Source organism: Cervus canadensis, chromosome 1 (assembly GCF_019320065.1).
Source record: "Cervus canadensis isolate Bull #8, Minnesota chromosome 1, ASM1932006v1, whole genome shotgun sequence".
NCBI classification, from domain to species: domain Eukaryota; kingdom Metazoa; phylum Chordata; class Mammalia; order Artiodactyla; family Cervidae; genus Cervus; species Cervus canadensis.
In genome coordinates this window covers 47,312,886-47,336,101 of record NC_057386.1, presented here as the reverse complement: position 1 = coordinate 47,336,101, position 23,216 = coordinate 47,312,886, and the positions used below count along the sequence as shown (strand labels likewise).

The 23,216-nt window shown below is 45.8% G+C and overlaps 1 protein-coding gene across 7 annotated transcripts in view; it reads right to left on the bottom strand.

Moving 5' to 3' along the window:
* The window catches only part of MYO19 (myosin XIX), a 49,849-nt gene that overhangs the window by 16,698 nt on the left and 9,935 nt on the right, over positions 1–23,216 (bottom strand). For 5 of the 7 annotated variants that reach the window (XR_006272034.1, XM_043481849.1, XM_043481875.1 and 2 more), the window contains exons 3-8: positions 22,423–22,576; positions 17,461–17,599; positions 16,983–17,131; positions 15,456–15,569; positions 1,452–1,584; positions 476–545 (exon numbers count right to left, since the gene is read on the bottom strand). Coding sequence is in view for 6 of the 7 variants with exons in the window: in XM_043481849.1 (XP_043337784.1) it covers positions 476–545; positions 1,452–1,584; positions 15,456–15,569; positions 16,983–17,131; positions 17,461–17,599; positions 22,423–22,434 (617 nt within the window). In the remaining variant the exon portion in view is untranslated. Of the gene's footprint in view, positions 1–475; positions 546–1,451; positions 1,585–15,455; positions 15,570–16,982; positions 17,146–17,460; positions 17,600–22,422; positions 22,577–22,900; positions 23,033–23,216 lie in introns of those variants that run through there. The other 2 variants (XM_043481857.1, XM_043481868.1) reach the window with 2 other exon arrangements.

The following is a 23,216-nucleotide window of genomic DNA, read 5'->3' as shown; positions in this document are numbered from 1 at the left end:
TGTGCCAGGCTGCAGCCTCACCCCGGCTTTTCCACTTAAGCAATGGGGGTCATGAGGACTCGGGAGGACCACTCAGCAGGTCCTGGGGGCGGGAAGGGGAAGGGCCGGGACAGTCCCCTCCAACCAGCTCAGGGACAGGGCCCAGGCCTTGGTGCCTCATTTTGCCCCAGCCCAAGGCGGGAACAGAAGCCCCAGCCTCAGGCTCAGAGATGCAGCTGAGAGGTGACAGGTTTAACTAGAAGTCTCTGCGAAGGGGAGATGCCAGAACACACGTGTCAGGACAGGAATGCTGTCCCTGAGTCCCTCGGGCTGGAGCAGCTAGAGTTCCCCAGGTTCAAAGTGTACACGCAGGTTCACTCATCCCACATACGAATGTGCCAGGAGCAGCTGGCTTCTGCCCGCGGCGGTGGCCCAGGCTGGGCACTGGCCCCCCACCCCCCGGCCCCCCAGCAGCCAGGGCGGCCGCAGAGATTACCCGTTCAGCTGGAGCTGGATGAACTTCCCGAAGCGGCTGCTGTTGTTGTTCCTCAATGTGCACGCGTTCCCTGCGGACCACAGCTTCTGTTCACAGAGGCCCCACAGAGTCCCCACAGGCCTACAGGGGCCATGTCGCTATCCTCAAGTCACCTACACGCCCCTCTACTGGTTTCCGGGTCACAGGTGACAGGGCTAGGGACTGGGCACTTGGGCTGTGAGCAAGTGTGATTCAGTCGTGTTACAGCTTCCTGGCAAAGGGGGAAGAGCCAATCTAAGCAGTCAGGGACTTTTGTTTGAAGGGAAAGGATCAAAAACAAGATGTCAGGACTTCCCTGGTGGTCCAGTGGTTAAGACACAGGTTTTTGATCCCTGGTCCGGGAAGATTCCATGTGTCTCGGGGCGGCTAAGCCCATGTGCCACAACTACCGAAGCCTGCTCGCCTAGAGCCTGTGCTCCTCAAGAAGAGAAGTCACTGCAATGAGAAGCCTGTGCATTGCAGCTGGAGAGTAGCCTGCACGTGCCGCGATGAGAGGAGGCCCACCTACAGCAGCAAAGACCCAGTATGCCCCACCACCCCCCTCAAAAAAAACAAGTGGCTACTATTGAGGCGGACAGTAAGGCACAACATCTAGAGTGCCAACGCAGACACTGATTGCTGTGCATCCCGAGACATGTCCCCTTCTCTGAACCATCAGGAAGCTGTTCAGAAGGATGGGACATGGGCTGGGTGAGCCTCTCCCGCACCTCTGCTCCATCTGCCTGGGTGAGACGGAGAGGACGACAGAGTGATGCTACCACTGCTGGAAGGAGGCTAAGGGTAGCTGGGAGGCGTGGTTGGGGATCCAAGGCGGTGAACGATAAGTCATTCTCCATCCCGCAAAGAGAGGGTCTCAAGGCACGGCTCCCCTGCCCAGAAGGTGGTAAATTCCACAGGAGACAGGGCGGAGGTGCTGTGCGGAGGACACTGGGCTTACCAAAAGCTTCCATGATGGGGTTGGAGTTCAAGATGCGCTGTTCGATCCTCTCGGCAACCTTGTGGCTTTCCCAGGACGTGGGTGAGGCAGCCACAACGGCGTAGAACTTCATCAGGCAGCGGGATGTCCATGTCTGCGGCAGAAACAGCCCTGTGGGAACTGTGCCCATATTCCCGTCCACATGTGAGCCTGCCGGGGACAGGGGCCCATGACTGCCCTCTTGTCCGCCATCCATGTTGCTGATCAAAGGGTTGAAAGCGGAATTCAACTGTGTCCCTCACCTGTGTGATGGGGACACTTACTTCTGCCTCTCCTAGCTCCTGAGGATGCATTTAAGGATTGGGGGGCGGTGGAGAGGAACCTCTCCGGTGGTCCAGCGGTTAAGAATCTGCCTTCCAAGGCAGGGGATACAGGTTCGATTCCTGGTTGAGGAGCTAAGATCCCACGTGCCGTGGGGCAGCTAAGCCCAAGAGCCGCAAACAGAGAAGCCGGTAAGTGGCAACTACTGAGCCTGTGTGTTCTAGAGCCTGCGTTCCGCAACAAGAGAAGCCCGCATGACACAACTAGAGAAAGCCTGCGAGCTGCAATGGAGACCTGGCTCTGCAAAATGAAAAAAAGAAATGACGGGCACTGGGACAGAGGAAGACAACCTACACTGACCTGAGCAGGCTACTGAGCCATGTATTTGTTCACCAACCCTACAGATGCAGGTGCAATTATATACTACCTGCTTTCAAACTGATGAATCTCGGGCATCAAAGAAACCTAAATTTTATCAAAGATGACATATTCAATAAATGATAGGGCTCTGATTTATACTCAGGCAATCGAATTATAAAATTCCCACTGTTTTTATAATCAGCTGAGATGAGGTCTATTTACATTTTAATTTCCATTTGTTCACTGCTAGGACAGAGAACCACAAGAAATTTCTGTATACTGACTCTGGATCCCTGCTCTATACCTCACTGTAAGTTTTTAGTTGTAGCTTTGTTTTGGATTTTTTTTTGGTTGCTCTTTTAGTATATATATTTTTTTAGGTCTCGCTCTGAGGTGGGAAGTGTTCCCTCTCTACTGTTTTCTAGAAGAATCTGTACAGAACTGGTAACATTAATTTCTGAAATACTTGGTTGTAATTGTTGTTCAGTTGGCTGAGTTGTGTCCGACTCTTCATGACTCCAGGGACTGCAGCACGCCAGGCTTCCCTGTCCTTCGCTATCTCCCAGACTTTGGTCAAACTCATGTCCTTTGAGTCAGTGATGCCATCCAACCATCTCATCCTCTGTTGTCCCCTTCTCCTCCTGCCCTCAATCTTCCCCAGCATCAGGGTCTTAAACACTTGGAAGAATCCACAAAGTGAAGCCGCCTGAGCCTGGGGCTTTCTATGAGGAAAGATTTTTAACTATGATTTAAATTTGTCTCAGAAATTTAGATATTCAGGTTATATATTTCTTCTTGTGTGAGCTGCAGCCGTCTGCGTATTTCAAAATACTCTCTCATTTCATTAAACTGGAGAATTTACTGAAATAAAGTTAATGAAAAAATTTCATCTGTGGAATCTTTAGTTATGCCTATTCTTTCATTTCTGACATGTGTAATTTGTCATTTTCTCTCTGTAAGTCCGGCTAGAGGGGGGCTTCCCTGGCGGTCCAGTCGTTAGGACTCCATGCTGACACTGCAGGGGGTTCAGGTGGGGGAACTAAGACCCTACAAGCTGGGCCTCACGGCCAATAAAAAGTCTGACTAGAGGGTTATTGATCTTATTGATCTTTAGAAAAAACAGCCATTGATTTCATTTACTTTATTATTTTTTTCTGTTTCTACTTTAGTGTTTTTTAAAAAAATATTTATTTATTTAAGAACTATGGACACCATTTTGCTGACAAAGGTCCATATAGTCAAAGCTATGGTTTTCCCAGTAGTCGTGTACAGAGGTGAGTCTTGGATCAAGCCAAAGAAGTGATGCTTTCAAATTGTGGGGCTGGAGAAGACCCTTGACTGCAAGGAGATCAAACCAGTCCATCCTAAAGGAAATCAACCCTGAAGATTCATTGGAAGGACCGATGCTGAAGCTGAAGCTCCAATACTTTGATCACCTGATGCAAAGAGCAGATTCACTGGAAAAGACCCTGAAGCTGGGAAAGATTGAGGACAGGAGGAGAAGGGGACGACAGAGGATGAGATGGTTGGATGGCATCACCGACTCGATGGACATGAGTTTGAGCAAGCCCCAGAAGATAGCGAAGGACAGGGACACCTGGTGTGTCGCGGTCCGTGGGGTTAGAGAGTTGGACATGACTTAGCGATTGAACAGCGACAATTGATTTATTTTTGGCTGTGCTGGATCTTGGTGGCTGTGTGGGCTTTTCTCTAGGTGTGGCAAGTGGGGCTCCCCTCCAGGTGTGGTGCGCAGGCTTCTCATGTTCTCTAACACAAGCTACAACAAATTTCCCTCCAGGCGCTGCCTTCTTTTTTAAAGCACAGATTTTGATATGTTGTGCTTTCCTTTTCATTCAGTTCAAAGTGTTTTCTAACATCCATTGTGATTACTTCTTTGACACAAAAGATATTTAGAACACAGTTTATATTTTAATCTTTTCAAATTGAGATTTGTTTTATGGCTCAGAAGAGAAAGTGAAAGTGATGTCGCTCAGTCGTGTCCAACTCTTTGCAAACCCATGGACTGTAGCCTACCATGCTCCTCTGTCCACGGGATTTTCCAGGCAAGAGTACTGGAGTGGGGTGCCATTTCCTTCTCCAGAGGGATCTTCCCGACCCAGGGATTGAACCCGGGTCTCTCGCATTGTAGGCAGACGCTTTACTGTCTGAGCTACTAGGGAAGTCCTAGTAGGTTCAGAAGAGAGTCCATATCAATTCCACGTGTACTTGAATGTACAAATCTCAAACTATTAATTTTATTTCTCCTTTCAATTGCATTTAAGAACAAGGATCTGTGGTTGCCCCCTTTTGGTAATTTTCTTAGGATATTACTAATACTTCTGACCCACATTCTCCCTTCACCTGGGACACCAATTACAAGTATGTAAACCATCTGATATTGCACCAAAGCTCCTGAACGCATTTTCTCTTTGTTTCTCAATTTCCTCTTTGTTTTTTGATTTTTATTGACCCACTCTCAAGTTCACTGATGTATTCTTATGCATGTCTAATCTGCTGATAAGCATAAAGGAGTTGTTCATGTTTTTAATTTTTATCATTTCCATTTAACTGTAGTTTCCATCTCTCAGGAAAGAGATTGGATGAAATCTTTTCTGGAGATACTAACAAGCTCATGAGAAAAGTTATGGGCATTCAGGGTCCCACAGGTTTAGAAAGCTACCCCTGGTGAGACAGCTTTCTAAACTCTTTCATAATCTCTTATGTTTATGGAATCCTGTCCACAAACATAAGAGATTCTAATCAGTTGCTTAAGGCTTTACTCTTAAGTATGAACAGAAATTCAAAGATTATCAACTCCTTGGTAAGCTTCTTTTACATGAATGGCAAATATCACAACAAAAGAGGAAAAGGAACTAGAAGGAAATAGAAATGAAAAGGGCAGGAGCCAAGTAAAAATCATGAAAGATCCTCAAAGAAGAGAGAAGAAATAAGACCAAGATGCTGGGGGGAAAATAATACTCAGAGAATAAGAAAGAACTCTTAGAATTAAAATGCTTAATAAAAATTCAAAATTAAAAAGACTGAAGGGTAAATTAGAGAGTATCTCCCAGAAGACAGGACAAATATTAAGAGATAGAAGAATATGTAAGAAAAATAGGATATTAGACAATTTATCAAACTCCCTGCTAATATGAATTCCATAAGGAGAAAACAAGGGGTGTAAATTATTAAATTATTAGATACAGCATTTTCCCAAACTAAAGGACATGAGTCTCAAGGTTAAAAAGACCTATGCAAAGTATCCAGCAGAGCAAGTGAGAAAAGACACATCACTGTGAATTTCAACACCTATGGATAGAAAAGATGACCCTAAAAACTTTTGGGAAGAAAACACAAACTGCCACTTATGGACTGGGACTTTTAACAACACTCAAAGAATATATAAAGAAATAACTTCTAAATTCAGAAAGAAAATGATTTCCAACTTGAGATCAGAATATCCAGCCAACATGTCAAATTAAGGCTCAATAAACATTTGCAGATGTGCAACAACTCAAAATATGCCCTTCATGTGACCTTTGTGGAGAAGCTACTAAAGAAAATGCTCCACTAGAACAAGGCAGGAAAGCAAGAAGAGGAAGCCACTGGGCTCCGACAGCAGGGGATTTATCACAGGACAGACGGCAGTCTGGATTCCCAGAGTGAGACAGACAGCTCCCGGGGAATGGCTCCCCAGGAGCCCTTGGCAGCCACCCGTCCGGATGGGAGTAGGAGGCGTGAGAGCCCTAGCGAGGGCATCAGCTGGGGATAAAGCGCCTGACGTACCTGCCAGTTGGACAGGTGTTTCCCGGTTCTGGTGACAAGTTTGATAATAAAGAATAGGTATATAGAAACTATACAACTGAAAATATGGGGGACAGTTATTAAGTAGAGAGAAAGTAAAAATCATACAAGACAGGAAACATAGCCATAGTATATTACAGTGCTTGGCTGAGAACAATACGTACGTAGCTGTAAATGAGCACTATATATGTTAACCTCCTTAGAAATCATAAGACAATTACACATGCATTTGGGGGCAGGGTAACTGGGCTAAACTGTCATCAAAGTAGGAAGTGAACAGAGAAGGTTCAAAAGGGAAAAATCAGTAATTAATTACATAAGCACGTTGTTTAGAAACATGGATGGCCATACCCAAACAAACTGCTAAGATGGGAAGGCAGCTGCCTCTGGAGACAGGGAACAGGGTTGAGAGACACGAGGCAGGGTCGCTACTTTTCTTTGTAAGCCCTATAGTATTGCTTGATTTTTGAACTCTGTAACTATATTGGTAGTTATTAAAAATAAATAAAAATTTAAAAAGATACCGGGCCTAGCCCATGACCACAGCAGCTAATCAATAAAGGGTTTCTGAGCTCTGGTTGCATGGGTCTAGGGCCAGGTCCGGCCTCAGCTCCCCAGAGCAATTCTGGAGGATAATGGGCTTCATCCAGAAGCTGAGCATGACCACCCCACCAGAAGCCTTGGCACAGCTCTCAAAGATCCCCTCTGCACTCAAGTCCTAGCCTCATCCCTAGAGCATGCAGTCTTCACCTGCTTCCTTGTCTGTCTTTCCCACTGGGCCAAGCGTTGTGAAAGTTGCTAAGTCGTGTCTGACTCCTTGTGACCCCATGGACTATACAGTCCGTGGAATTCTCTAGGCCAGAATACTGGAGTGGGTAGCCTTTCTCTTTTCCAGGAGATCTTCCAACCCAGGGATCGAACCCAGGTCTGCTGCATTGCAGGCAGATTCCTTACCAGCTGAACCACAGGAGAAGCCCAAGAATACTGGAGTGGGTAGCCTATCCCTTCTCCAGCGGATCTTCCCGACCCAGGAATCAAAATGGGGTCTCCTGCATTGCAGGTGGACTCTTTACCAACTGAGCTTTCAGGGAAGCCCCCACCCCCCGCCCCGCCCCGAAAACCAGATGCTGCATTTTTCCTCTCTGTTCCTCCCCTTGCCACTCCTCACTGGCTAGCCTAGGGCCTAGAACCTGCCTCAGTGCTTGGCAATGCTTTCATGGGTGACTGTAGACGGAAAGGGTTTACGGTCCAAAGAATCCCTTGAGAAGGTAATGTGGAGGGAAGGGTGGGGTGGCTGGTGAGGCTTGACAAGAAGAGGGTGAGGCCCGGGCCAGCAGGCCTCTGACGGCCGCACGACTCCTCACCCATCCGTGCACGATGTTCTGTGTCACCTGGACGGACTGTGCCACCTGGGGACCACACGACCACACAGGAGACTGTCCTTCCCCGCAGCCAGCCCCACGCACCGCCCTTGCGTCAAGGGCGACCCAGAGATGCAGGCGGGCTGCTTCCTTACTGGAACCCCCACGACTTGGGAGGAGTGCTGCCATGAGCCGAGCATGCCAGTGCCTCATGTGCACAGAAGGCCCCGTGAGTTACGGGCCCACCCTTCCTGCCTTGCCATTTTACAAGTCAAAGAACTGAGTAGGCTTCTTCGCCGTCGTGTGAAGAGAGTCCCTGCTCGAGCTTGTAATAAAGTTCCTCACTGTTTTTGCATTGATCCGCAGCTCCTGTGGTGTTTGGTGGGATTCCACGATCCGGGTACAGCATTTTGGGGGCTCGTCCGGGATCCCCCGGACCCTCCAGGACCCGCGCTTCGGAGGACGAACGGCCGGCAAGCAGTAGCAGCAGCTGCACCTGTATCTGTAGGGGGCCCCACTCTGCAGCTGGACTTAGACCTCGGCGGACGCGCCGATCCGGTCTCCAGCAGGGAGCAGGAAGAGACGTCTTCCAGCTCCCACTCAGTAGTCCCGTATATATATATATACACAGCTGATATACTCTGCACCTTTTGTTCTCGGAATTGCGCGCTGTTATTTGTCTGGTGTGTCGTCTTGTTTGTTCATTGGTGACTGACCGACGATGGGACAGACCCAAAATGGATGCTCTCCGCTGACCTTAATAACTGACCATTTCACAGAAGTTAGAGCTCGAGCTCATAATCTGAGTGCAGAAATTAAAAAAAAATCTCGGATGGTTATCTTTTGCAGTGCTGAATGGCCCAGCTTTAATGTAGGCTGGCCTCCTGAAGGGACTTTCGACTTAAGGACTGTCCAGAGAGTCCGAGAAATCATCCTCAGACCTCGAAGCGGATATCCAGACCAGGTCCCATGTATCCTAGTTTGGGAAGATTTAATAGTCAGCCCAACCCCTTGGATCCAACCCTTTTTACCTCCACAGGCAGCAGCAGCCACGGAGATCCTAGTTGCTGAAGAAAAGAAAAAGCCTCCGGCTGCCCCCTCTGCCCCTGTTTTACAGGAAGATTCGACTCTTCTTGATTTCCTTATCACACCTCCACCATATTCTCTCTCTTTCCTCTCCTTAGCCCTTCCTATCCTTCCCGTTTTTCTAGTCCCCCGGTGCTGGACGCAGGAATCTGGTCGAAGGGCCTCAGCTTGAGCTGAGGATTGGAGACTGATCACCTCCTCTTGGCAGAGAACTCGAATTTTCTGGTCTGGTTTCTGGTAGGGCTGAGTTCCAGTCCTCCCTTTTCTGGAAGCCCAGGGGAAAGTCCCGTAACGCCTGGGTGTCTGCAGGTGGCAGGAGACGTCTGTAAGGCCACCCCTTTTGCCTCCCTTTCCCGCCTCCTCCTCCTCCTTCTTTCAACCTGGCTTCCTTTCCTCCTTTTGAAATCTTTGAAGACATCTGAAGTTTTGTGTCTCTATAGAAAGTTTTCTGAGAGACTGTATTCTTGTATTTAAGGGAGTGTCTGATGAGGACTGCCAGGTTTATATGTGTGTGTTTTAACTCTGTTCTGTGTTGTGATTTGTGATGGCCATTTTGCTTTGTCTGGCCACCATTTAGACCTGCCGCCATTTTGTTAGAACTTGATTTTCTTTCCCTGTGCCTTGAGACCAGGGCTCTCAGGAACACTTATCTAGACCATCTCTAACTCCTGAGACTGAGAGAAAAAGGAAAAAAGCCTTTAAAAATGTTATTTATTTAAATTTTATACTGTAATATCTAATTCATGACCAAACTTAGAAAATGAAGCTAGATCTTGCACTGTGTCTGTCTAAATATGTTTTGGTATGTCTTTGTCTCTGGGTAATATTTTTTAGGTTAATTTGTAAATGAGCTCTATTTAATTGGCTTAAAAAAAGGTAAGTGCTTACAAATCAAATAATTCTAAATTAAACAATAAATTCCAGGTTCAGATGAACTGGGAAATATTCAGTATTAAATACCTGATATTAATGTTTGTTTGTTGACCTATCTAATATAGACATGTCTTAGAGTAATTAACATCAAGTAGAATATTTTCATTGTATCTAGGTTTAATATAAGTTAAATATTATACCTGTTACAAGTTTGTCAACAAGGAAATTACCTCGAGTGAAAAAAAACTCCTAAAAAATGTAAATGAGGTATGAGTTTGTATATAAACTCTAGTAAGAATAATTATTCTTTGAGAATATCTGTCTACAATAGTCTCCCCAGATTGGCGTAACTTGAATTTTTAAGGGTTGTGCTAAACTAAGTATTAGAAGTCTATTAAATAAATAGGTCATTTCCAAATTAAATAAGATTTTGAAACATTTACTACTAAACACTGATTTCCTTTTACAGAAAAACTAAAGAGATTTGGGACTATAAATGAATAATGTTTGATGCCATCCTAAAATGTTTTAAGAAAGCAAGGGTTTTAGAAGTTATCACTGGTATTTATGCTCACCAATCTATAAAATGCTAATAAAAAAGTTAGCTCTTGGTTGCTAAAGGAAAGCAGGAAGTGTGCTTTCAGTAAAAAAAAAATATATATATGAAAAAATACTAAAAAGAGTTATGCACAATCAGGATTTTCTAAAATTGGATTACAATTAGTTAGATAAATGGATTTTGTTAAGAATGACAGGTCATAAGAAAACTGGTTAGAGCCAATTAGGTCCAAGATGGCGGAGCTGACTTTCACTAGACCTTGAGCCTTGGTATTTGCGCCCATTGTGACATATCAACAAGCTAAATGATACACCCATCAACATTGACTAAATCTGACCAAATGTTCTAAATGCTTTTAATTGATCTTTTGGATAAAACTTCCTAAATCGAATTCTTTTGAAGGTCCTTTGACATCTAGCTAACTTTGGGGTGTTTCAGAGGGCCCCTGAGACATCCCAAATAGAGATATTAAACTGTGTTTATTTGGTTGGTTAAATTACATGAAAAAGATTATCAAATGAGTAATAAATCCGCTCATGTTATAATGTATGGAAAATTACTAATACAGATATCCTAAAAATAATATGGAGTTCTTAACATTTTGATATGTCTTGGTATTCTAATGAGAAACCTGATGACTTCACAAAAGTTAACAAAGGACTGAATGAACCAGCGAATATGTTTATAACTTTTATGGTTTCTATCTGAGAAATTACAGGTTTGAATCTTGTGTTTTCCGGGAGTAGGGAAAACCTTCCTCTCAAACTAATTATGAAAATAATTTGGTAAAATTACACGTTATAAACAAAACAATTATATTTTCTATCTGACTCCTCCAGAAATTTGAAACTCTTAGGTTTCCAGTAAGTTTATCAAATGAGCTAGGAAGGTTATCTCACTAACAGGTACAAAAATCTCAAGGAATTATTGAGACCTTAAAAAGGGAAGAGTTCACCTAGATTTGTTAGGCAAAATCTGTGATAAGCCTTTGGTGTGAGTTTCCCAGCCCTGTTTTATATTAAAAGTTCAGTCTGAGATTCTATAAATGTTTTAACAAAATAAAAAGTCTATAATCAATTATGGTTATATAAATCATCAGACCAAAATTCGTGAGAACAGACCTATTTTGCAAACAAACTAGCCTTAATTTGGTTGTATTTGATAAAAATGAGGGTAACTTTAGGGAGAAAAAGATATTTCAAAAAAATGTTAAATCCCAGTTTGTTAATGGAGGTTTGCATGTAGTAAGACTCATTTCTCGGATAGTTCTTTGTTGTTATGTGATATTAATGTGAAATTTAATTGAATTCTTAGAGAACACCCTAAGTTTGTTTCTGAAGCTTATCTCAGTAATCTATCTTTGGATGAAGATCATGAAGATGCCTCATGACCTGCAACCAGGACTGGAAAAAGACATAATTTAAGACACTGTCTCCAACCTTGATGGAAGGACTTTTTATCAGGTACTCTTAACTAGCTCATGCACATTGAAACTGAAGGGAAATTAACTCTTAGATTAATTCCCACTTGCAAAGGCCCCTACACTGGATTGGTCTATAGAGAAGACAGCTGACCTGATCTCACCTTAAAATGATGCTCAAACAGGAAAAACTACACTACACCAGGATGAGAAGACAACAACATCAGAGGTAGACAGCTTGCCCAAGATGCTGGATCTGCTTCGTATGATCATTTATAATGTTTTCTTGACTTCTTAGACCTTTGCATATAAATCAAATGCTTTTCTATCATAGGCCTGATCCTATGCTAGTTTTAGAAATCAATCCAATTGTTGGGTTTGTGGCCAATTACCTGTATCTAGTTCTGGGTTACCTTGGTCAATTTCTCTACTACAAGACTCTAACTGGTTGGCCCTGAGGAAATTTACTTAAGAAAAAAAAATTATAGTCATATTCAGGTCACTGTGATACTACCAGATGGGATCCCCTCACTGGGCCAATTAATAATGCCTACTCTGACTCTGGCCATAAATTTGAGCCTTTTTCTATTCCTCAAGCTCAATCAGAGCAACAAGAAAAGTTTTAGCAAAGGAAAAAGAAATCTCCCACAATTATGAGATGGATTTATACAGATAACACCAGGCTATGGTAATTTAGGTTTAAAGTCTCCTCTGTGTTGAAAACAATTAAATCATACTAAGGATAATCAGTCTAGTAACACTAGAAAACTGGGCTATGTGCCTTATAGACGGTGGTGCCAATGTATAATTTCCCTGAAAGATAAAGATTCGTACAGAGTAGACTAAGTCAGACGACCTGAGATATACTGGGCTACATCTAATGGAAGCTCTTAATTTAAGTCTTACTTGTGACTTTACTAATACTGCTGGCTATGTTCTTTATATTTCACCTGTTTTACAAAACTGCTGTTTCTTACACTGCCAAATGTGTGACTGAGGCCTCTGATGGAATAATATATAGTTCCCTATGAGATCGATGATGATAACAGTGTAACTCTAGATACGAGAAAAAGCAACAAGAGGGAATGTTTTCCTGGACCAAGAGGCTAGTAAGACAGGAGGTCCAGAGAATTTTGGATACTGTTTTATGGCCTAGTCCAGTAAACAGCACATTGAGTGGCCTGTCAACAAAATCTTTGCCAAACCTGAGAATGGACATTCTCAGCACCGTGGGATAAAATGGTCATGAAATGCCCCCCTCAAAATCATGGTCAAGGTTATGAGCAAAAAGGGGCTCTGCCAACTGAAGATTGACACTTGCCATCTACATCTACAGATATTAAATCATGACCACTGCAACAGCTGACTTTCAACGGCCCTGAAAGGAGTTCAGGGTGAAAATCAGGAATGAGGCACTCGGTGCTCTGACAAAAACTGGCAGAACAGGCCTTCAGATAGTTAGATCTTTTCAGGAGATTTTATGAGTCCCAATTCTTGCATCTTCTTATACCTAGAGAAACACTAACATCATTAATAGTGACATCTGCTTTGGCTATTAAGGAAAATTTTACAATTAAAAGTCAAAATAGAGTACTCGGCTATGGTTCAGACATCCTGAGAAATAACCAGGTGTTACTATGGGTGTAATTTCAGATCAGACATTGTATTGCTAAACACTTGAGTTTTCTGAGTCGTGTCAGGCTTAGATGCCACCATTCTCAAAACAATGTCTGCTGGAAGCTAGTAACTTCTACCTTACTTTTTCTTTTTTTCTTTTTTTTTGTTTTTTTTTTTTTAGTCCCCCTGGCCACCCGCCCTTAACTCCTTTCGTGATCCTGACAATATACTGGGAAGGTTAAAGCATTGTTCACATTTTGCACATAAGAAAAGTCAGAAAATATATTTCTAAAAGTCATACAATTAGCAAGGAACATACCATGACTCAAACCTCAGGTCTCCAAGGTGGAGACACTTTCCCAACCCAGTCTATCAATAGGTCCTTAGAATATTTTGTGTAGCTAACAACCCAATAAAGCCTATGGTACATAGTGCTTCTATAAAGGAAACAAACATTCTTTACAAAACAAGTCCATGAGAGAATGCACTAATGTACCAATGAATTCCTGTACTGAGCCCATATGGAATCTATCCTTTAGGATCAGAAACTGTGAGTTAGAAACCCTGATACCCTGCAACTCTGCTTATTCCCAGAGCCTCTGTTCTTTCCTGGGTGAATGATCCAAGGAACTGTATTCCATGAAGAAACAGATGGCATTCCTACCTTACTTTTTATAAAACTAGGCAACTGGCCACCTGGCTACAAGTCTCCCTGAAGTGCCAGGTCCAGACTGGGTTTCAGGCCTATTCTTCTAAAAGAAAGAGATTTATTTTGTCTATTAAAACTCCAGTTATCCCTCCTCCAGCTACTACTAATTGGGTATGTTACAACAAAATGGCAGACCAAGGGATTGAGATTTTAATCATACAAGGCTCAGATCTAGGACTTAGAACTCAAGAATACTTCCAATTCAGTGTCTCTTCTCCTATGCCCCATTTTGACAGGAAGTTATCACAGTCATAGTTGCCCTGTTCCCTAAATTAAAACTGAGCAGGACTCTGTGAGGTGGCGACTCTGGAGTACAGATCTGCTGTGTGTTCTCCATTTCTTATCTGTAGGATATAGGCTTCATTCAGCCTCCTTGACCTTCCCTGAGTTCCAAAGGGTGGATTCAAACAATTGCTAATCAGGGAAGGGAGGGAATACAGAAACAGAGGGGAAACAATCAAACTGTGGTACAGCTTTGAGACAGTCCTGGTTCCTACTCAAAGAAATATGCATAGCAATGTCTTTTGAGTTCTTCTACAGAACTGGAGCCCCCACCCAGGTGGAGGATGGCAACTTCAGACTAAACACAAGATTCCTGGAGCACAGCTCTGTTGCTTGACCACCAGCCAATCAAAAAAAAAAAAAAAAAGTCACAAACCCTCACCCCAAATGTTGCCTCCTGTTTCTGGGGACCAGTGATGACCATCCTGTTAGGTCTCCTGTTTGGCCCCTGTCTATTTTATCTCTGAAAGGCGCCAACAGTTTCAAACTAAATTGCTGTTATTACAAGAGTAAAAGCTGGTTTCAGATAACACCCCAACTGAGGTCAGGTATAGAGAGACTTCTGCTCTGCTAGGCAGGCCTACGCCCAGGCACAGCAGGAAGTTACAGAAGAGACCTCCGCCCCAATTCCCAGAGCATCTGAGTATGAAGTCTCTCAGGGGGGAGTTGTTAGGGGAAGCACACTGATTGAAACCGCCCACCCTGGCCAGGCACCATAGTAACCATTTGCATGAGTTGTTTTATGACAGGAGATCCTGATAAGGAATACGGAACTAATAAGCCACCACCAACCGGAGGAGTTCAGGAAAGGTCGAGAAGAGAAGAGACACTGCCTGTCCGCCCACCTAATGTTACTCAGATCTCAATATTCGACTGTCTCCACAAATGATATAGTTGACTCTATAGAAGACCCATGATTGGGCTTTCCATAGGAACTAGAAGAGGGGGAAATGTGAAATGTGAAACCCACACGACTCCATTTTAGGATAGCACCGCCATTTTGAGTAAAACCCCCTCCCGAGGAGAGAAAGAAACTCAACGAGCCCATCAGGGGAGGACAGGAAAGTCCCTCACCCACCTTACTCTAACCCACCAATCAGGAGCTAACAAGACATCCTTAGTTGAAGAATTAACCAATCCCCTTAAGCTTCCCTTCCCGCTTCCCCTGCTATACAGTATAAAAAAGATTCGCCGCTTTCACTTGGGGCTCCTTCGCTGTTGTGTGAAGAGAGTCCCTGCTCAAGCTTGTAATAAAGTTCCTCACTGTTTTTGCATCAAAAAAAAAAAAAAAAAAAGAACTGAGTATTTAGCAAGAGCTAAATACTGTTCCGATGTGCTCTTCAACGCTATGCTGGAACCCTCAACTGCTGACTTTTGTTTCCAAAGGCTGTCAGAGCTGGGAGAGTCCTCCGATGAGGACATGAAGGCGCAGACGGGAAAAGATTCTCACCTCGGGTCAGGGCAGAGCTGGTGCAAGAGCCGGCCTAGAACCCCTGGCTCCCGACTTCCTGCCCAGGTCCCACCCAGCACTGCATGCCGACTCCACGAGTGACATTCCCCGGAACCCCACCCCAGCCTCTCTGCCCGTCCAGCCAGTCACGAAGTTGGCAGGATAGGAAAGCGGCCCGCCTACCTTTCCAGCACCACTCTCTCCACTGACAACAATAGACTGGTTGACTGGCTCGATCAGGCTCCTGACATTCCTGTAGGTCTGTTCACCCACTGTGAAGATGTGGGGCCTCAGTGTCTGAAACATCAATGGGTGAAAGGTCACGGGAGCAAACCCCTGTCTACAGGGAGTGGTTGATGCAGCGATGGCTCCGATGGGGAGCCTGCCCACAGCAGCGGTAGAGGCTTCCTCTAGAAAAACTTCCTGGCAGTAACAACGTGAGGCCCAGCTGCAGGCGTGACTCATTCATCTTCTCTCAGTTTGGAAGCAGTGCTGGCCTTGACCAGTCTATCCTCCCATCTTATCTTGTCAGTAGTTTTATTCTGCTACTTTTTTTTTATGTTATTGCAATTTGCAAGAACTTTCTTACCAGTTATTGCTTAAGAAGTCTGTGCCTTAGTTGGAGAGCTAACCCTATTTTATAGATGAGAAATCTGAGGTTCATGTGGGTTAAATAACCTTCCCAAGGCCACTGAGGAGAGAAAGGCATCTGTGTGATTTGGATTCCAATGTCACTGTTCTCCTTTCCATCAACAAGGATTAATTGTCCTCAGTGTGCTGGGCATCAAGCCGGGCATTGAGGACACAGTGGGGACCTTCATGTGGCTTTGCCTTTGAGGAGGCAGTCGCTAAGATGGGCTCTCAGGCCAGACCTCCCTGGCTTCCCGTTTGGACACGAACCCTGGATGAGTCGGGTTAGTCCATGCAGACCCGGTGCGGCTCTGCCTGACCCGCAATGATCGCTTGCCTACAGCTTCCTGAAGGGAGAGGGCGTCGTTCTGGATGCTGTCAGAACCAACAATCTCTCTCTAGGCCCTCACCCCACCCACTTCTCACCTGGACCATTACAAAGCCTCCAACTATTCAGCCACTGGTCTCACCTTCCTAAACCCAACTCCCCCAACTTCATCCCCACGGCGGGCTCCGTTCACAGCCCCACTCCCACCCTGCTGAAGCAGCTCTGTGGATTCTCTCAGCTGTGGTACAGACGTCAACATCAACTGGTCTGTTCCCTGCCTATACCAGCTTCATCCCCACTTGTGTTAAGAAGTTACCCTTCATCCCAATCGGTGGAGATGAACATGTGCTGAATTTTCTAAGGCAATCCTTACCACAGGTAATTTTACTCTTTTCTCCCAAAAGTGGTTTTTAAATACACAAATGTGCCCTTGGAAATTCTTTCCTACTAATAAATTCACAAATAAGAGAAAAAAAAAATCTGTCCATGTCCCTATTTTAGGTTCCAAAATCAGTAAATACTGATTTAGGCTCCAACCTACTTATTTAGGTTCTAAAATAAGCAAATAGTGCTTTGTCTCTCATTTTGCACCTCCTGGCAAACTTCTGTGAGCTTCTGGTGGGCAGGTCACGGCCCCAGTAGGCTCTGAATGACACCACAGCTGATGAAGACACGGATAAGGACAGGGAAGCTGCCAGGGGCCCTCGGGCAGGAGGGGGAGCCCTGATTCCCTGGGAAGCGGGGGGCCTCACCTGGGGCTGAGAAGCAGCGTGGTACTCTCGCATCAGCTCTGGCGAGTAGAGCTGAGGGACAGGCTTGAAGGGGTTCAGCGCCACCAGGGTGCAGCCGGCGTTGGTGTAGAACGTGTCGGCCGTGTACCGGGCCTGCAGACACCTCAGGACTGAGGCAGGGGTGCTGTTAGCAAACCCTGGCTCAGATGGAGACAGAGTTGCACGTACAGACCAACACCCCACCTACCAGAGTTCCCTCTGCAATTAGCCAAGAGCCATGAGATCCCAGCTGCTCCCTGATGAGCAGGTACAAGAAAGATCTAATTAAGATGAACCCCACATCTGAAGCAAAGCTTGTGTTTGGGGGCCTGGGGGCAGCCGCCAGGCTGGAGCAGCCCACCTGGCTGTCCATAGTCTGGTCTGGCCCGAGGCAGCAGAGCTGAATACCCTCTGGGAGAAGGTGCACCCCTCTGGGGTGGGGTTGGCGGGGGACACATACCTGTCTCCAGCGTCACAGGATTCACCTTGGTGAGGTCATCAAGCTGCTGCAGAGGGGCCTCCCCGCCCAGGAACTCCTGCAGGTCTTCCCTGAGGGTCTCCCCGCCGTGGGCATCAGAGCCTGAACCGTGGCCATTAATCTGGGAGGGAAAAACAGGACCAGAAGCACCAGGACTCAGACCTCAGGCAGCTCCGTCAGGGGGAGGGCTTGTACAGGAGACAGAAGACCGGCCTCTGGGATCACAGTCTGGTGGTTCAAATTGTACCTCCGCCATTTACTAGACCTGTGAGGCTACATAAGCTTCTTGACCTCTCTGAGGTTAAGCAGTGGCTTCTTTATTTGTCAACAAAGGAAAATAGAATCAACTCATAGGGTTGTTTGGAAGAAAAACAAGAAAGAGATATGGAAAGCACTTAGTTGGGGACCTCCCTGGTGAAGCCGTGGTTAAGAATCTGCCTTGCAACGCTGGGGATGCAAGTTCGAGTCCTGGTCGGGGAACTAAGATCCCACATTGCTGCGGAGCAACTAGGCCTGCGTGCCGCAACTACTGAGCCTGTGTGCTCTGGACGCAGTGCGCCACAACCAGAGATTCCGGGCCGCAAGGAAAGATACCTGACGACGCAATGGACACCCTGAGAGCAGCAACTAAGACCTGATGCAGCCAAATAAATGAATATTGGGGGGAAAAAGCAAAGTTCTTGGTGCCTGGCACAGAGAATGTACTCAAAGTGGAAGTGTTAGTCGTTTCAGTTGTGTCCGACCCTTTGTGACCCCGTGGACTGTAGCCCGCCAGGCTCCTCTGTCCATGGGGTTCTCCAGGCAAGAGTACTGGAGTGGGGTGCCATGCCCTCCTCCAGGGGATCTTCCCGACCTAGGGGTCGAACTCTCGTTCCCTGTGTCACCAGCACTGCAGGCGCCTTCTTTACCCGCTGAGCCATCAGGGAAGCATGTACTCAGGAAATCAATAAATGCGATCCCTTCTCCTTTGCCTTGTGCTTCAGCTTTCAGAAGAGTCAGTGCCCGGCCTTACTGAGCCGGCGGGGCTAAGGCCCGAGGTGGGGGGTACTGTGAAGGGAAAGAGCCAGGGTTTGGGCCTTTTTTGAAAGAGACGATATCAGCTTGAGGTGAAAAATCAGCTGTGAGGTAGTACCATGCCTTCATCACCTGCCCCTTGGGACTGAATTTAGCCTGGCTAATTAATTAGCTCCTGCTGCCCTGGTCTACTTGAGAGCAGGCCTGGCTTAGGAGTCAGATGAGGTCAAGAACAATTTAGAAAGATGGTAATGATAACCCTATATGCAAAACAGAAAAAGAGACACAGATGTACAGAACAGACTTTTGGACTCTGGGAGAAGGCGAGGGTGGGTTGTTTCAAAAGAACAGCATCGAAACACGTATATTATCTATAGTGAAACAGATCACCAGCCCAGGTTGGATGCATGAGACAAGTGCTCGGGCCTGGTGCACTGGGAAGACCCAGAGGAATCGGGTGGAGTGGGAGGTGGGAGGGGGGATCAGGATCGAGAATACATGTAACTCCATGGCTGATTCATGTCAATGTATGGCAAAACCCATTTCAATTTGTAAAGTAATTAGCCTCCAACTAATAAAAATAAATGGAAAAAAAAAAAAAGAACAAGCACCAGGGGGAAGAGGCCACTTCTGCCTCTCCCTTGCCCATCCCTGATACCAACGCTTTATATAAGTTCTCCCCACTTTCCTCCTGTGATCCCATTTCTCCCTTCTCCCAGGGAGCTGCAGGGAAGGTGTGCGGAGCAGGCAGGAACCTGGCTGAAATCTGCTTTCAAAGGAAGGGGTCTGTGATATAACATGTGTTGGTTTCTTTTTTTGAAATTTTTATTTATTTATTTGGCTGTGCTGGGTCTTCACTGCTGTGCGTGGGCTTTCTCTAGTTTCGGCGAGCAGGGGCTACTCTCTAGTTGGGGTGCGCAGGCTTCTCCTTTCAGGGGCTTCTCTTGTTGCCGAGCATGGGCTCTAGGGCAAACGTTCTTCAGCTCAAGAGCTGAATGGCTGCAGCTCAAGAGCTTAGTCGCCTGCGGCAATATGGGATCTTCCTGGACCAGGGATCAAACCCATGTCCCCTGCAGGTGGATTCTTAACCACTGGACCACCATGGAAGTTTCTATGTGCGGCTTTCTAATGAGACCAGTGAACCTTACAGTTCAAAAATCTCCAGCAAAAGTGGCAAGTGTCATTTGAGAGACCCAGTGATAAGTTTCCTTCCAAAGACGCTGCCTGCTCTCTGAACTTAGGCCCACCACAATGCATGCACAAGGCAGACTCTCATCTTCAGGATTAACTGCTGAGGTCAGAGCGTGACTGTGTGCATGTAAATCCCTCTACCCTAGTGGAAAAAGGAAATCACTCACACCCAGCCATAATTTATGAACAGATCTGATCCAACCAGACAGGCAGCTGAGTATCATGGTTCCTGAGTTGGACTTGAAAGCTAGATTGCCTGGGTTTGAATCCTGATTCCACCATGTCCTAGTTACAGAATCTTATGTAAGTTTCTTAGTCTCTTTGCACCTCAATGTTCCTCATCTGTAAAATAGGGATGGTGGTAGTAGTGGTAGACCTCATAGATACTAACAAGCACATAAAGTATTTAGAAAAAACATCTGGTTTCTGCCACCAAAAGTTTGCTATTATTATTCTGTTAAAAAGTTGCTCTTCTAATTAGGCAATAATATACTGGTGGCTCAGATGGTAAAGCGTCTGCCTATAGTGCGGGAGACCTGGGTTCAATCTCTGGGTCAGGAAGATCTCCTGGAAAAGGAAATGGCAACCCACTCCAGTATTCTTACCTGAAAAATCCCATGGACGGAGGAACTTGGTAGGCTACAGTCCATGGGTTGCAAAGAGTTGGACACAACTGAGTGACTTCACCTTCTTTCACTTTTCATACCAAGGGCCTTAAAACTACCCTGTAATTCTTCTCTAGAACATGATACTATGTAAAGGCCATAAGAATGTTCTGGGTATATAGAAACATTTACAATCGCAAAACAAACAAAAAAACCCAAGTGTCCAAATAGTAGCTTAAATTATAGTACCTCCTTACAATTGAATAAAGCAGGTTACCAAGAGAATGATATCTTTAAATGTTTTAAAAATTTTTAGGGAGAAAAATCTAGGATATTCTTTAAAATGTCAGTTATCTATAGACAGTACAATTATGGGTAATTAAAATGTTCTTTTTGCTTATCTGTATTTCCCACATCATTGCAATGAATGTGACCTTGAATGAGTCACCTAACTGCTCTGAGCCTTATCTTCAAAATGGGGATATAATGGCATTGGATATGTAATACTGTATCCTTCTTAAGTACTAAACAAAATTATATGTGTAAAATGCTTAGTATAGTGCTTACTACACAGCAAGAGAGCAACACGGAGCAGCTGCTAGTACAGTTATGATAAACATGGTGGTTGTTTAGTTGCTAAGTCATGTCTGACTCTTTTGTGACCCCACAGACTGCAGCCTGACAGACTCCTCTGTTCATAGGATTTCCCAGGCAAGAATACTGGAGTGGGGTGCCATTTCCTTCTCCAGGGGATCGTCCCAACCCAGGCATCGAACTGGCATCTCCTGCATTGCGGGTGGATTCTTTACTGCTGAGCCAACAAGGGAAGCCCTGGTAAACATTACTGTTTTTCAAATGAGAAAGAAGTTAAAAATGGACAATAAAAAAGTTCCCTCTGCAAGAAAAAAAAAAAAAAGCCTGGAGCAGGTAGCTGTTCTGCCTGCTTCTCTCTGGCCTTCAAGCCCGTTTCACGAGCCAAAGGATCAAGAGGTCAGGCAGTAGAGTCTACCAGGGCTCCTTTGAGGCTGGCTGACCTCACATTCAGTTATCCTGCCTTACTCGCCTGGGACTTCACTAGTCCAGGAATCATCGTAAACATCCATTGGCCCAATGGCTGCTGCAGCTGCTGCTAAGTTGCTTCAGTCATGTCCGACTCTGTGCGACCCCATGGACTGTAGCCCACTAGGCTCCTCTGTCCGTGGGATTCTCCAGGCAAGAATACTGGAATGGGTTGCCATTTCCTTCTCCATGGCCCAGTGGCAACACTCAGTAAATAAAAAAATTCAGCTAGTATCTGGCATTCTCTTTGGACCAAGAACTGCAAGTAAAGGATGATATGGGTAGGACATGGGGCTCCACAGGGAAGGGTGATTTGGAATCCTGCAGGTCCGGGGCCATAGGAGCCTTTAGCGGCAGAGGCCCGCCGTAAAGGGTGGGTTTCACATCCCATTAGCAACCCATGTTCCCTGTGATCCATTCATCAGAATTCTTATCTATTTCCACATAGGTCATCTTCTTGCACATTTCTGCACCGGCTGCCTCTTTGCCTGGACTGCTTACTTTCCTTCTCCACTTGACTAATTCCTACTCTTTCTTTTTTCTGGCTGAGCCATGTGGCATGCAGGATCTGAGTTCCCCAATCAGGGGTTGAACCAGTGCCCTTTGAGATGGGAGTGCAGAGTCTTAGCCACTGGACTGCCAAGGAAGTCCCAACTCTTACTTCTTTAAGGCTCAGCTTTAAAGAACACCTCCTCTTGGAAGCCCCAGGCTTCCAACTTGTCTTTACAATTTCAGGCTGTGAGGAGCATCTCTCAGGACTCCCTCACAGGGTCAGGCTTGTAAGGTCACCAAAACACCCCAAGAATTCCCTCATCCAGCTTGTCTTACACATCCCAGGGAAAAAAGCTAAAAACCACAACAGGAGAGATTCAAATTAGGTGTCAGGAAGAGCTTCTCAGCAACAGACAAAAGGCACCGAAGTGACTATCTGAAGACAGAAAAGAAGAAAGGCCTTTAAAGGGGTCTGTCCCTTCCTTCCAGGTCAGGGCAGCGGAAGCATCATTCGGGTAAACGAAAGAGGCGGAGCTGCCTCAGGTACTTGAGGGTCTGGGTTGTCTTAGGGTGAGGACTTTACCTGCTGGAGCATCCTGCTTCAGTGTGGTCAGCCAGGATTCTGGGTCGTGGGCACGAGGAATGCTATCCACCTGGTCATGGGGGCACAGGCTGGGGCATGGGTCCTGCGAAGGGCTCAGCTCTCAAGGAATCTCTGAGACGAGCCACCCCAGAGCCTGTGGTAGAAGAGAGAAGATACGGGCCCATACAGGTGATGAGGGTTTCTGTAAGGTGATTCAGTCCTGCTCCTCCCACCAAGCTTCAGGAACCAAAATGAGACCCAGGGCGAGCCTGGGCAGAGAGGAAGAGTGTCCTGCCCCCTGCCAATTAGGGAACGAAGGAAACTTTTACAAGAGCCTCCGGAGCCTCCTGGGGCTCCTTCAGGGCCAGTTTCACTACAGGGTTTGGGGTGGGGCTGCAAATCTTCTGGGTCAGTGTGCCATGGAGGGTGAGGACACTGGAAGGCAGAGAAGCCTCTCGGGCACACAGAAATATTCCACCTTAGTACAGCCAGTCCTCAGTGGGGAAGGGAGGCTGGAGTCAATTCTTGATATTCCAGGAAAGTGGTTGTGTGGGATGGAAACCACAGCTCAGTCTTTCACCCGATCAGCCACCTCACCTTCCCTCCTCATCTGAAAAATGGAGATAATAAAAGCTACTTTGCAGGGAGCAGCTGTGAACGTCAATCAGGTGAAAGCACTCTACAAAGTCCACATCTGAATATTCATTTAGAGGAGAAATACTGTTAGTAAGAAGGATGGATGATCCATTTCGGAGCACTGATCAGGTGGAACAGTTCAGTGTCAGCTTTAAGAA